Source organism: Chiroxiphia lanceolata, chromosome 19 (genome assembly GCF_009829145.1).
Source record: "Chiroxiphia lanceolata isolate bChiLan1 chromosome 19, bChiLan1.pri, whole genome shotgun sequence".
Classification (NCBI taxonomy): Eukaryota; Metazoa; Chordata; class Aves; order Passeriformes; family Pipridae; genus Chiroxiphia; species Chiroxiphia lanceolata.
In genome coordinates this window covers 8,858,800-8,873,173 of record NC_045655.1, presented here as the reverse complement: position 1 = coordinate 8,873,173, position 14,374 = coordinate 8,858,800, and the positions used below count along the sequence as shown (strand labels likewise).

At 47.0% G+C, this 14,374-nt stretch overlaps 2 protein-coding genes and 1 long non-coding RNA gene across 5 annotated transcripts in view; 2 read left to right on the top strand and 1 right to left on the bottom strand.

Annotated features, from left to right (window-relative positions):
- Positions 1 to 4,516, top strand: part of ERN1 (endoplasmic reticulum to nucleus signaling 1) — a 30,759-nt gene extending 26,243 nt beyond the window's left edge. For all 3 annotated transcript variants that reach the window (XM_032706875.1, XM_032706876.1, XM_032706877.1), the window contains 6 exons: positions 428 to 627; positions 832 to 979; positions 1,445 to 1,572; positions 2,145 to 2,268; positions 2,501 to 2,568; positions 2,759 to 4,516. In XM_032706875.1, coding sequence (XP_032562766.1) covers positions 428 to 627; positions 832 to 979; positions 1,445 to 1,572; positions 2,145 to 2,268; positions 2,501 to 2,568; positions 2,759 to 2,965 — 875 coding nt within the window. In that variant the 3' untranslated portion in view covers positions 2,966 to 4,516. The remainder of the gene's footprint in view (positions 1 to 427; positions 628 to 831; positions 980 to 1,444; positions 1,573 to 2,144; positions 2,269 to 2,500; positions 2,569 to 2,758) is intronic.
- Positions 39 to 3,886, bottom strand: LOC116796344. Its single transcript, XR_004360323.1, has 3 exons — positions 3,021 to 3,886; positions 1,414 to 1,656; positions 39 to 960 (listed from the first exon to the last, which is right to left on the bottom strand). It is a non-coding gene; the product is annotated as an uncharacterized LOC116796344 (long non-coding RNA).
- Positions 4,517 to 6,414: 1,898 nt separating the features above from the next.
- LOC116796333 (sterile alpha motif domain-containing protein 9-like) lies at positions 6,415 to 13,276 on the top strand. The gene is made up of 3 exons (XM_032706872.1): positions 6,415 to 6,602; positions 7,046 to 7,090; positions 7,617 to 13,276. The coding sequence occupies exons 2-3, from the start codon at positions 7,087 to 7,089 to the stop codon at positions 12,278 to 12,280; spliced, it is 4,668 nt and encodes a 1,555-aa protein (XP_032562763.1). The 5' UTR covers positions 6,415 to 6,602; positions 7,046 to 7,086; the 3' UTR covers positions 12,281 to 13,276.
- Positions 13,277 to 14,374: the final 1,098 nt, after the last annotated feature.

Below are 14,374 nucleotides of genomic sequence, written 5' to 3'. Positions count from 1 at the left end.
GGCAGGGCTGCATGAGGGGGGTGTTCTCTGCACTGGAAAAAGAAGAGAAACTGCTCTGGTTCTGGTCTGCCCACCTGGCCTCGTGGAACGTGGCCCTGCCCATGGCAGGGGGGTTGGAATGAGATGCTCTTTAAAGGTCCCTTGAAACCCAAACCATTCTGTGATTTGCCGCCAGCCTTGTCCCTGTAACATTCTGCTGCCCTGGAGTACTAAAGCTAGTCCTCACTGTTAGTGCAGGGTGCTGCATTTTTTGTATAGAAGTCATATAGAACATGAGGAGTAGTGGTGATGGAATAACAAAGTGATGACAATCCTTTGAAGTCAGCACTTTAGTTTAGCAAGTGGTAGTTCAGCCTGGGCAAGGTTCACTGAAATAGGTGCAAATATCAGTGGGAGTGCTTGAGTGGTAAAAGGGTGTTTGTAACAGTCCACAGAGACCTGAAGCCCCACAACATCCTGATCTCAATGCCCAATGCCCACGGGAAGGTCAAGGCCATGATTTCAGACTTCGGGCTGTGCAAGAAGCTGGCGGTGGGTCGGCACAGCTTCAGCCGCCGCTCGGGTGTGCCGGGCACCGAGGGCTGGATCGCCCCGGAGATGCTGAGTGAGGACTGCAAAGAGAACCCTGTAAGTCCTCACCCTTCCCCAGGAGCAGCCCAGACCGTGCAATGCACAGGGCTTGGTGCCTGGGCCTTCAGGCTCCCTTGCAGCTCAGTGTGCCATTCTGGAAATTTCCTTCTGCTCCGAGATGCAAAATAACCACCCTGTGATGATCAGAGTCTTCAGGGGGGAAAAAATATGTCTTTGCTCTTAAAGGTTGTTTCTTTGCAGACCTACACCGTGGACATCTTCTCAGCTGGCTGTGTCTTCTATTACGTGGTGTCAGAAGGTGGCCACCCCTTTGGCAAGTCCCTGCAGCGGCAAGCCAACATCCTGCTGGGAGCGTACAGCCTGGAGGCCCTGGATGCAGGGAGACATGGTAAGGACACACCACAGAGATCAGGGAACGTCCCACAGTGTTAAGTGCCAACAGAAGTGACAGAATATGGCACAGGATTCCCAGCCTGGCAGCAGTGACAGTTGTACTCCTCAGGTACTCCTGAAGTAAAGGGCCTAAAGTTCTCAGTTACAGTACCCCACAGCATCTCTGGGGTACACATTTGGAACCCTGTGAAGTTATTTCCTGTAGTTAAAGGGTAGGACAGAGCTGCACTGTGATATTCTTACTCTCTGAGTCAACCCTTCTGTCTTCCTGTTGTTGCCCAGCATGTCTCTGAGGGCACACCTGAGCTAGCAGGGCAGGAGGAAGTGGAGACCATGATGAATTTGTGAAGTACAAAATACTATAAAAGTACAAAATGCTACATTTCACCGCAGCCTAAGAGTGTAGGAAAAATAAAATAAAAGAAGTACCATAAATTTCCCTGCACCCTTTTCCTTGCAGAAGACATAGTTGCTCGTGATTTAATTGAGCAGATGATAAACATGGACCCTCAGAAACGGCCGTCTGCCAGCTGTGTGCTGAAACACCCCTTCTTCTGGAGTTTAGAGAAACAGCTCCAGTTCTTTCAGGTTTGTGGTGACCTTTTCTCTCCTTGAGTTCTCAGGACTCCTGCAGACTTTGTTCAAGTCTTGAATTCAGAAGCCACAGCCTTTCTGTGAGGAGTGAAGAGCCAAGTTGTAATACCTGGGAGTAGCTCCTAAGGAATTGGCTTAGTCACAGAGTCAAGTAGGTTGGAAAAGACCTTTGAGATCGAGTCCAACCTTTGACCCGGTACCACCTTGTCTAGGAGACCAAAACATGCTGTTATCAACTTCCCTTGGTGTGAGGAAGGTCTCCAGCAGTACAGGGCTGAGAACATGGCCAGGGGGGTTTCAGGAACAGGAGTGAATATGTCCTGATGTGGGGTGGGAACTGACTGAGGACCTGAGGCTTTGTCTCCTCTGTGCTAAAAAGGCTTTGGCAGATGGTGAAACAAATCATCTCAGAAACTCCTGCATCCTATTCCCAAGCACTGTCAAGAAGTGAAGTGTAATTTTAACTGCATTACCAGGACAGGCTGTAATTGGCCAGAAGCAGCAATTTAAAATTGTTGGGAAAAACTCGGAAATAAAACTAGAAATAACCTGACTGTCTCCTCCAGGATGTCAGTGACCGGATAGAGAAAGAATCTTTAGATGGTCCAATAGTCAAGCAATTAGAAAGAGGTGGAAGAGAAGTGGTGAAAATGGACTGGAGAGAGCACATCACTGTTCCTCTTCAGACAGGTAATGGGCAGTGTTTTAATGAGGGGAAGGGAGTTAGATGCTGTTCCCAGTTTGCTGGGATGGGAAAGTAAGGATAACACTGTCTGTGTTTTGGCACATGACCTTTACTTGTCAGTGAAGTATTTCTTCAATGTACTGAAACAGCCCTACAAGGACCTGTGGTGTGGGGACACACCCCAGCAGCTAAAACTGCATCACAACACAAGAAGAAATCGTGTCATTTCTCTTGCAGATCTTCGAAAATTCAGATCCTATAAGGGAGGCTCAGTACGGGACCTTCTGAGGGCCATGAGAAATAAGGTAAAGGACTCCTTTCCCTCAGCACCACACCCCCCTTGCTTGTTGCCAGCCTGTGCCATCCCTTGGTTGAGGCACTGAGCTCCTTCACGACAGAATAGGAGGTTTCCTTGTCCAGGAAGACCAACAGCTCTATTTACAAGAGGCTCTTTGTACATAAAGTGAGTTTCCCCTCTTCTTTTTTCCTCCCCAGAAGCACCATTACAGAGAACTCCCTCCCGAAGTGCAGGAGACCCTGGGCTCCATCCCAGAGGACTTTGTGTGTTACTTCACAGCTCGCTTCCCTCGCCTGCTCCTGCACACCTACCACGCCATGCACATCTGCTGCCAGGAGAGACTGTTCCAGCATTACTACCCCGAGGACTCTGCAGAGCTCAGCCTTGCAGGAGACACTGTTTGAGAGGACAGGGATGGAGCTTTCTTCTCTGGGACCAACATTCCAAGCACAGGCCTACCTTTAGCAGGGAAAAGTGGGATCAAAGAGCTGAATTCTCTCTCTTTGAAGAAACCAAGCTTCCAAAAAGTGCCTTGTCCCTCTGCCTGCGCTGGATCAGGAGGTGGTGGGAGCCCAAGGAGCGAGGTAAAGTGGTGAACCCTGGGGATGGAGTCATGTACTCCAGGGCAGTGTTCAAGACTGTGGAAGTGGAGAGCAAAACCTGGATAAAACCATCACCCAACATCCCTGTACTGTATGTGATTTTGTAACTGATGTGTTTTTCTACAAAAAGAAAAAAAATTAAAATACAGTGATTGAAATCATAATTACTGAGGACTGGGAACCACAAAAGGAGCCCTTTGGTTGTAGCAAATCATCCAAACCTGCCATTGCACTGCTGCCCCATGAGGTATTGGGCACACCAGTGATTGCAAAGGGAATCATTGCTCATTATCCAAAACCAGTAGGAAAGAACCACTGCTGGTTAATCTGTACTGCCCTGGAAAATTAGTCCCTTGTACTTGAGCAGATACAACAAACTTCTAAAAAATACTGACTTGAAAAATCAGTTCAAGGTTTACCTTCTTTGAAAACAAGCCTCACTGTTTAAAATCAACCAGTATTCACAGAAGAGCTTGACCGGCCCTCAACTCAAATCACAGGGTCAGAAGAGCTCTGCACAAACCAGTGCAGGAAGCACAGCCCTGGCAGCCCAGAGCTGCTCGTGGTTCATCAGCTGTCCCTCAGCAGCAGGAAAGCGCTGCCAAAACAGAGCCAGAGGTGAGAGAGTCCTGAGGAAAAGGAGCTAAAGAGGAAACAAGGAGAGTTGTCAGGAGCAGAGAAACCAGGGCAGTGTTCAAGGGGTGCCATGGAGCTCTTTGTGTGGGCTGGTGATTCCATGCCTGGCAGCCTGGGTGTGGAAGGATGCAGTATTTCTTTTCACTGGCCCTGAAGTTGTGAAAAAGCATCACGTGTGCCAAGGACGAAGAAATGCTGAGTTCTGTAATGTAACTGGGGTGTTCTTTTACTATGTATTTATTTAAGGTATTTATATTTATTTAATTTTTACTACAAAGTGGTATCAAATCCAAGTGGCACAGGTATGAAACATGCCAAATCAGTCTTAATCGGGTTTGTGTTTGTATTTAATCACCTCATAACAACTGGAAGAGGAAAGTGATACTGCATCTTTCAATGGACTAATTAAAGGAGAAATTAGAGTGGGAATTTGTATGATTGTGCCATTGTGTCTTAAACTAATAAATTATTGCCAGTACTGTGTATGATTGGGTGCATACAGCTACTTTACAGGAAGCTTTTTTCCTAGTTTTATAATGTATGAGAGTAATTTACCTAAGATGCCAAACTGTGCAGGTAACATGTTTCTAAAGCTTGAAAAAAAATAATGGTAATTTTACCTAAGAAGATTCAAAGCCTATTTCATATTTTTGTACTTCCCATGTAAAGTTCTTTTATAAATCTACTAAATAAAGACTTGTACTCAGATTAAAACCCCACAGCTCTTAGTGAGAACGTGTGTCTGGGATCTGCTGCCAGAACTGGGCTGGGGGCAGCGAGCAGGGAAGAGGCTCCTGCCTGAGCAGCCTGTCCTGCCTCCCTGGAAAAGAGGCACACGCCTGATTTTTGAGCCTGCTCAAACCACTGCCTGCCTGCTAATCCCAGATGGGGCTCCAGTGCAGGAACCACACTGAGCTGCTGGGGTGGGTGAGCACTGAGCCTCCTGGAGGGCCTGGGCACCTCACTGTGTTACTGTGACAGGCCCCAGGCACCATCACCTCCTGGAGGCTGAGGCAGGTGAGCAGGTAAGATAAAATGGCTGCAAGAATTTGCACTGCTGTGCAGTCCAGAGATAGCCATAAATTAATTTTTTTGGTGCAACTGAGCTGGTGATCACGTGCTTTCCAGGAAGAAGAAAGCTGGCAAGACAACGTTGTCTGCCACACACACCCTGACACGTACATGGCAGTGGGGCTCAGCTTGCTTTGCAAAGGTAGTACCACCCAGTAGCACCACCCTGCTCAGAACGGGGCGGAGATTTGGTGGCTCCTCAGGACTTTCTCAAAAGTAGTTCCTTTTTTTATTCCTGGCAATCAAACCCACAGGAGCCCTGCAGAACGCACACAGTGCTGGAACTGCTGCCCGTGCAGCTGAGACAGGCCCCCCGAGCCTTACACTGCAGCTTGGAGCACCTTCCCTCCCTCCTGTGGAAAAGCCTTTCCTTGCAGGCAGGACAGCGCTGGAGACGTCCCGTTACCCGCAGGCTCTGCCAGGTGAGCCTCCAGCCCTCCCTGTGCCCAGGGGTCCTGGGGGGGATGGGGGTTATTCCCAGCCTGGCGGGTTACCTTCCCGGGAGCAGGCTTTAGGAAAAGGGAGGCTGTCCCTCCAGTGCCACCTGCCCAGCTCTGCCCCCGACATGCGGCAGGGGTAAGAGCTGCTCGGCAGCACCAAGTGGGCCTGTCGGAGCAGCTCAGGGAGGTGGCACAGACCCCTCTGCCCCCGACCCCTGCAGCTACATCCCCTCCCCGCCCACCCAAGCCCCGCTGGAGCGCATATGGGCTGCAGGGACCACGAACCCACCGCCGCCCCCGGCTGCTCTTAAACCCGGGGGGCAGCAGGGGCCCGCGGGCCCCTCCGGCCACGCTCCCGCAGCCCTGCCCCCCCCCACACACTCCAGTTTCGATTCCCCGACAAGTTTCTTTTTCGCTCCCTGACGTCGCTGGCACAGGGGGCTGTGGCACAGAGGCAGGCAGGGGAAGAGAGGGGAGGAGTCACCACAAGCCCCGCCCCGGAAAGTGACCAGAGGAACTAAAAGATCCGTATTTCAGGGACACTTTTTGCCTTCTTTCTCGGAGAAGGCTGCACCAAGTATCAGTGGAAATGTCTCCCACCATTTTCCCAACCAGCCTGTTCACGCTGACTGCGAGGGATCCCCTCACACCCACAGCACACCAGGGCAGTCCAGTAACAGCCTCCCCTCAGAGCCATGGCCACACCAGAGCCTCTGCAGGGCTGACCAGGTACTGACAGGCTAAGTGTGACTCTTTTCTAGCATCTCCTATTCTACCAGACCCAAACCAGCACCTTCTGTCGCACTCACCTCGTGCCAGGCCGCGGTCCCAGGTTCCCTCAGTTACACCTCTGCAGACAAGTGTTGCTTGCACAGCCCCCGGGACTGGCTTTGTGCTGCTCCTGCTGCCCCTCCAGAGCTGTGAGTGGCACTGCCGTAGCACCGTGAGCTGCAGGCAGGGAGCTGGCACAGCTCCTGCACCTGCTGAGCCAGCAGAGCTGAGGTTTCACACTGTGAGAGAAGAAACACCACCACCCCCCCCAGCCTTTGCTGTGACCTGTGCTCGCTGGGCCGGGGCTCGTGGGTGGCTGTGGCTGATGTGTCAATGTCCCGTGCTGGGATGCTGAGCAGGTGTATTTATCCCATTCCTCCGGCAGTACAGAGCCAGCTGTCCCTGCTGTCCCTCTCTGAACCCCTGGCAATTGATGTGAAGTCTCGGGCGAGGACACCGCGCTGAACAGAAACCCTTCTGCTGGGTCGGGCACTGAGCTGAACTGCTTCATGGAAGTTTTGGTGAGCACCAGAACATGTGGAAAAAAGAGGGAGAGGGGGAGACTGTACCTGGAAAAAAGGGAGTATGAGGGAACAAAAGGCAGGGAAAGGGAGAGTGAGAAAAAGCACTAGAAAGCAAGGGACGGAACCTGGGGGATGCAGTGGGGATGGGCCTCCTCTTTTCCAGCATCCAACAGAAGGAGCTGTCAGAAGGGCTCAGCTGGCAGCACAAGTTTCTCCAGCAGTTCCCATTTCTTTCACACCCATGTGTGTGTCAGGAGCACCAACAGCTGCCTTCCCACAGAACAGCTGTACAGAGGCAGCACAGCTGGCAAGGCCAGGCTTCCAGAGATACAGAAATTACCTGGGACCAAAAAGGAGGGGAGAAGACTGGGAGAACACCAAAGTCAGCTTGAATTAACACAGGAATGTTAACTGAGGACAGTTATTTTTTCGCCCTCTAGGGTTTTGTGCATTAACAGCAGGATTTCCCTCACCCAAGACAATGGGTAAGTATTGCTTTCAGAAAAATTTGTACTTTATATGTAGCTATTTGCTTTTTAATATCTGCATTTTAAGGATTCATCTGAAGTGGGGAACTAATCAGTACTCTTAACATCATCTTAGGGTTTGTACTGATGCTACCTTCCTTTAACAGAAAATAATCAGCCTCGAGTGGGTAAATGATCTGCCCAAACCTCTCCAGTTCGACAATCCAGCCCTGTCAGTTCCCATAACCTTATCACATCATTCCTTCCCTGCAAAACATTTGGGTTATTTCCATGACTCCCCATCAGGATCACTTCCAAACCTCCTTCATAGTTTCCTGCTTTGCTGATTTATTAGTCTTGTACCATTGCCTAGGACTGCTTCTGATTAAGGATAAGGATACTTTGTCATCAGAGCTGACAATCTTGAGAAGTTGAGACCTGCTCTCTCACTGTGACTCTCGCATTCAGTGTGGCCAGTTTTGCCTTGTCAAGCATGTTGACATGTTTTTTGGTTATTTTTCTAATACATAATTTTAACTTCTAGATTACCAAACATTACCTGTGAATGACTGGGATGAGAACCACGTCAAATGTTGGCTGGAATCTACTGGGATCAAGAAAGAGTATGTAGAAAAACTATACAAAGAGGAAGTGACAGGTCCAGCACTAATGGAACTGGATGAGTCTTTCCTCAAAGACATGGGTATGAAGAGAGGCCAAATCCAGATCTTAATCCGCAAGAGAGACGAACTAAGGCAGCTCCAGGACAATGCCCAGCAAGCCAAGAATTCCAGCAGCAAAGTGCCGGACAGAAGGGAGGCACAGACAGCCCCCGTGACTCCCAGCACTGCCCCTGCTCAGAGCACGGCTGGGGGAGGCAGCTCTGGGGCCACGGGAACAACCAGCACTGACAACACAGCTCCTGCCTCTGGCAAGAGGCAAAGGAGGCGTGACAAGGCCCAGCTTCAAAGCCCTGAAGAGGTCTTGGAGCTCAGAAACTGCCGACCCTTTAAAAGTCAGGATGCTGACTTCAAGTACGTGAAAGACACAGTTCTTGCTCCAGAATCAGGAGTGACTGATTTAATCATTCCTTGCCATGAATACAAATCTTTGGCCACTGCTGCAGAACTGAACAAAGAGCAACTGCAATCAAAGTTTGCCTCTGAAGTGATCAGATTTGCTTCAGCCTGCATGAACATTCGAACAAATGGCACCATCCATTTTGGTGTCATGGACAGTGTTGAGGACAAGGGTTGGAAACACGGACAGATCGTTGGCATAAAGGTCAAAAAGCGAGAAGACTATGTTGATGCACTGGATTTATATATAGAAAAATGCTTTTGTGATAATTTACAGGAAACTGCAAGGAAATGCATTCACCCACCTGTTTTTGTTGAAGTGATTTCAAAAGACACTCAGGAACAAAGGTTTGTGGTGGAGGTTGACATTGAACCAACATACGCCTTAGTACAGAAGAGCTGTTTTGAAGTGTGTTTGCCCAAATACAACGACAGCAGCCACAAGGTGATCCTGACCAAAGAACCAGCTCTCTACCAGAGAGTAGGAGCCAAGTCTGAACCTGTGCAGCGCAACAAACTCACTGCCTTTATTCAGGCTGTGCCAGACAGAGATGCTCAGAGAGAAAAAGCTGAGCTCTCCAGCACACAAGTGCCCACAGAAATACCTCAAGATTTAGGAAGAAAGTTGTCAATTCTGTTAAATGATGGTAAAAGCTATATGGATAATTCCCTGCGGTACATCCTTGTCACAAACAGATGTGAGCAGGATAATCTGAACTACATCAACTTTCTAATGCACCTGAAAATTTTCTGTGTCTTTGACTTTGATGAACATTCCAATGTGTCAGGGCTCTGCAGCAAGTACAAAGAGCACCATGAAGCAAGTTCTTATTTTTTACAGGATTTTTTCAGTGAAATTAAGACTGATACCCCTCCCTCTCAGAAACTGTTTGATCAGACCAGCTGGATATTCTGCAATGGGCGCAGTGACTTCCTCGGAGATGAAAAACCTTGTGATGAAAACACATGGATTAGAACAAAAAAAAAATACCTTAAGAAAGTAATTACTTGTATCTGTGAGGAAATCCTGCCACAGAGGTCTTTCATTGTGCTTTTCCTATTGCTATCACCAGTGCAAAAACCACTTGTGGACACTTTTCAGGAATTCTATACAGAGATGAATGGCATGGAGTACATCATTTGCATTGCAGAGTCCAGAGAAAATTACGGTAGGTGGGCTAATCTGGCTCAGGCATCCTGCAGCATTGAGACACTGGAACAACGCAGTGTTGTGGGCATGAAACTCAGTCACATCAATGCCACTGTCCAGGCAATGCTGCCTTCCACTGCTCAGCCCAGACACCTGCCTGTGTCCACTGGAGGGGTGTGTATACTTCTCTCGAGGGAAGAAGAGAAACTCTACTCCCTTGAAATCCTTTGTGCTGACCAATGTGATGATATCAAACCAAATCGTTGGACTGAAAAACAAATACAAGAAATAGAACAAAATTTTTACCGAGGGAGAAAAATCATCTGGGAAAACTTCTGGCTTGCTGATAAAAGGCTCTGTGGGGACATCATTGAACGGGAAGCGTGCAAGGACGCCAGCAAACTCCTGGATGGTATTTTACGAGGCAGTGTCCTGAACTACCCTGTGGCCAAACTAAAGATATTTCACCACCCTGGAAGCGGTGGAAGCACAATAGCACGGCAAGTTCTGTGGAAAAGCAGAAAGCACTTCAGATGTGCTGTTATCAAGACCTCATATCCACCTTCAACTGTTTGTAACCATGTGCTTGCACTTAAAGATTATGAAGAAAGAGAAATCACTCACTGTTTTCCTGTGCTCCTCCTGATCGAAGATTACGATGATGAGTACTTTGAAGAACTACAGACTGTGTTATTGGAGGCTGCAGCAACCAGGAAAATGAACACCCCCAGACCTTACTTCATCCTCATATGCTGCAGACGATGCAATGACCCTGAAAGTCTCTGCAAGGCTTCTCCACTGGACACAGTTGCTGTCACTCACAAGCTGACAGAGTCAGAGAAAAGTCTGTTCAACATCAAACTTGAGAAACTGAAGCAGAAAGATGTCAAGCCAGAATTCATACTTACATTTGTCCTGATGTGCGAGGAGTTCAACGCCACGTACGTGTCAGACTTGGTAGCACACACACTGCACGGCATAGACCTTGACTCTCGGGACACCTGCCTGATGCGTTACGTGGCTTTGCTTAATTATTATGTACCCAATTCCTATGTTTCCCTCTCACACTGTGAGGCCTTTCTGGGACTGAGGGCATATACAGAGAGAACATCAAGAGCACATGATTTCAAACATCGCTTAAGTGAACAAGCGAGAATGATTTTTATCGAGCTGGGGGAAAGTCCCAGTTGTATTTCATCTGTTCGGATAATACACTGCCTGGTTGCAAAAGAAATTCTCCATCAGCTTTCAGGAAATGAATCTCAAAGTCAACTTGCAATGAATCTTATTCAGGAAAAGACACTGTTTGAAAACAGATTTGGACGAGAAGAATTCATAACATTTATCAAACATCTCTTTATTCGACGAGATAAAAGAAGCAGGGGTGACAACACCGACACGCTCTTCTCCCCATTCATTGAACACGTCTGCAAAGCTGAAGACTGTGAAAAAGCTATTGCTGTTTTAAAAGCTGCATATGAACTCCTTGAAAAAGATCCTTTTTTTGCCCAGCAGCTTGCCAGGCTAAATTACACCAATGAAAAATTTGAAGATGCAAAACATTGGGCAGAGGTTGCAAAAGGTCATTTGCCAGGTGATTCTTTTATTTTAGATACAGAAGGTCAAGTCTACAGGAAATGGTTTAATTTCACTGTGGATAAAATGACAGAGGAGGATACCCCTGAAATGGTCATCGAGAAGATAGAGATTGCTCTTAAAGCTATGAAATGCTTCAGGGCTGCACAACAGGCTGCGAAAGCAGAACGTGAAATTATGAACAACTCTGGCTTCCATGGAGAAGTAGAAGTAGGTTGTCGACTCCTCCGGTTCCTGTCCACAGTCCCTGTATTCCACAGAAGTCCAGAGGGCGAATACACTGAGCTTGTGAAATACCTCACCACAGATTACATTCCTGAAGAGATAAAAAGAACATGGGGGAGGCTTCACTCCCGCCTGAAGGGCTTGCGCCAGAACCTGTACAATGCTCTGGAATGGATCTCAGAAGAACTAAGTTATTTCCAGACAGATAAAAACCAAGACAAGGATGATGAAAGTGATGAAAAGGAAGAACAAACTTATAATCCTAGAAAATGGTTGAAAAGACAGTCTGAAGTATATGCTAAATACTTCATTTCAGCATCACTTATTGAGGAGAGCAACAATGGCCCTGAAACCGAGCTAATCAAACGCATGAGCATTTACAAGAATGGTGGAGGAAATGTCACCAATATCCTGTCGTTCTTAACAGATAAGAAAGAGAACAGGTCAGCTGAAAAGCTAGAAAGGATCCTCAGTTTCTATCCAGACAACCCACTGAGGGACAAGCTGGAGGACAATGACCTGATCAATTATATTTTGTGCCACATCACCTTAGCCTGCTTAGCACCAGGATCAGCCAAACTTCTTCCACTGCAAACTCTTCGTGAGCTCAGTACAAGATTCTTCAAAGCAAAAAGACCATTTCCAGCAAGTGCCTATTTTTTGCTCACCTTGCTGTACTGGCCAGATGAGGCATTGGACAAAGATCGTAATCCAGATAAAGATGAAATTCTAACTTCAGCCCTTCAAACCCTGAAACGTTTATATGACATCAAGATGAAAAATGTTCCTACCAGGAAGAGAAGAATCTACACCCATTTTTTTCTGGGAAAGGGTTATGGCTTAAGTAAGATTGTGCAGAAAGCTAAAATTGATAAATTAATTACGGGGCCCTTAGATGAGAGGAGAATGAAGTGGTTACATGGAACTGTATGGAATATTCCCAGGATTCGTGACAGTCTCAAAAGAGTTTCTGGCTGGACCGAGGACAGAAATTTGTTTATATATGGTCACAAAAAGAAGCTCCCCATCTTGGCACTCCATCGTGAATCAGTGCCCCTTGGAAATGAAAATGTGACCTTTTATTTAGGCTTTTCATTTAATGGGCTTGTTGCTTTCAATATTGAGGTTGAAAACGATGCAGCCTGCAGCAGAACCTAAGGGGTGTAGCACTGTAACAACAGGCACTGTGCTCTGAGAACATACAGCACTGCAAGTGTCTGCTGACACATCTGAAACAAAAACGGGACTGCCCTGGCTGAGCACCAGGGAGCAAGAAAACCACAATTAACTCCTTGAAACCTACTAGGAAAGTGTACCTTAAGACAAGCCTTTGATAGTTCTGGAGTCACAGAAAGCAAGATTTCAACCTTAAGACAGCAATAATTGCTGCCAAAGACTCACTATTTCTCTTCCCCCAATATCTGGAGACCTGAGCTCTGGAATAAAACAGGTCTAGTGGGATCCCTTTCTTCTCAGCTCACATATTAGGATTTTAAGTTAATTTCTGGGTGGTCTTGATCAGTAACAGAATTTGTCCAGTGTAACATTTTTCTTCCTGAATCAGCAGCAGAGAAGTGAACTCAGCACGCCCAGTACTCTGGCTGTAACACACTCCGCTCATTGACATGTGCTGTGGATGAAAGGAGCCACCCATCAACTGCAAAGCCAACACCCAGCAGAGAAGCAGTTTGAAAGCAGACTTTGCAAACATCAGATCTGATAAAAAACAGGTCTCAAATTTTTATCTAACTCCACTGCTTCTCTGGGTAAATATTACCTTATTAGATCTATCTGTACCTGGGGCGGGGTGCAGACACACGAGCAGTTAAGACATGGATGACATAAAAGATTATTTGTAATCTGTTATGAGTCCATAGTCCAAACAATTCCTGCACTTGGTGAAATGGTTTTGCATTATCATCCAAGCAATGTATACAGAGTACAAGTCTTAAATTTATACCCATTCTTTGAGAAATGCAAGGGAGTTTGTTTTTTAGGACTATTTACAATGATCATGTCACATTCAGTTTCTAATAATAAAGCTGTCTGATATGGCTGCAGTTTTGTATTGTTTGACAGAAGATATTGTGACTGAAATTGCCATAAAATCTGTCATATAACTTTTTTTATCTAATAAACATCCTTTATGAAGAATTACTATATCTACATGAGCTCTATTACCCTACCTGAAGATGTAGTTCTAACAGTAGCAAGGTATGATTTGCTTTTCCAACTTCAGACAAGATCTGGGCTCAGTCAAAAACTGTAAAAGGAATTGCAAACCACTGTGAATTCGGAAGAAACAGGATGAAACCAAAGATTATTATCTAGTCCAAGCCTTCACCTTCTGGCCTCAGGGAGCAGAAACAATTGGCAGGAGCAAGAGAGCTGGAGGGCCAGAGAAAGCCCCCTCCCCCCCCCAGCCCTGATGCAGGAGACAAGGGTATGTTTGAAAATTTAATTAGGCCAAGGCAGCTTTCCTAGTCTAGAATGGGGCATAAGGATGGCTTCAACCCAGAGCAGAAACAGAATATGCAAACTTACTGAAAAGCTGCTTAACAGATACACAATCTGCTCAAATGCTGTAGCAGAAGTACAAGTTTTGTTTACAAAAAGAAACTGTTACTATGATGAAAAATTAACACCAGTTTGGCCCAGAGAGTCTGTCTTGTACCTTGTTTCCTGCCTGCACACACCCAACTCTACTCTGCAGGTAGCAAAGCTTTGCTCTGTAGCCCCACCCCCGAGATGCTCGAGTCTCTCCTTTGAGGAAGAAAAGACTTACAGAAGTCTTTTCAAATATACCCATTTCTACCTCGAAGAAACTGAAAGCTTGGATGCAAACTCTTTACCTCACCCCCCACAGCCCGCAGAAAAAACAAGATGTAAAGTCTAAACTTACAGATGAACTCTTGGGGTCCCACGTTGCACACGAGCTGCAGAGGCTCCCAGGGCAGCAGGCACAGACCCCTCCTTCCCAGTCACATTCACACTGGGAGGGCTTTAACCAGCCACACACCACCCCCCTTGCTCTAGCCAGCTTTTAGGACAAAGCAGTTCCCATCTTCCAAATGCCCCCTCAGATTTCCCTGTAGCCAAAAGGGCCAGAGGACAAAAAGAGTTTGTGCAGAGCAGCACCTTCCCTGAAGGCTCCTCTACTCAGTGCTCATCACACATTCCCCATTCAAAATGCCATCAATTGTTCCAGGCAGCATTAAAATATGGATTGATCTTCCTTTTAACACTCTATTA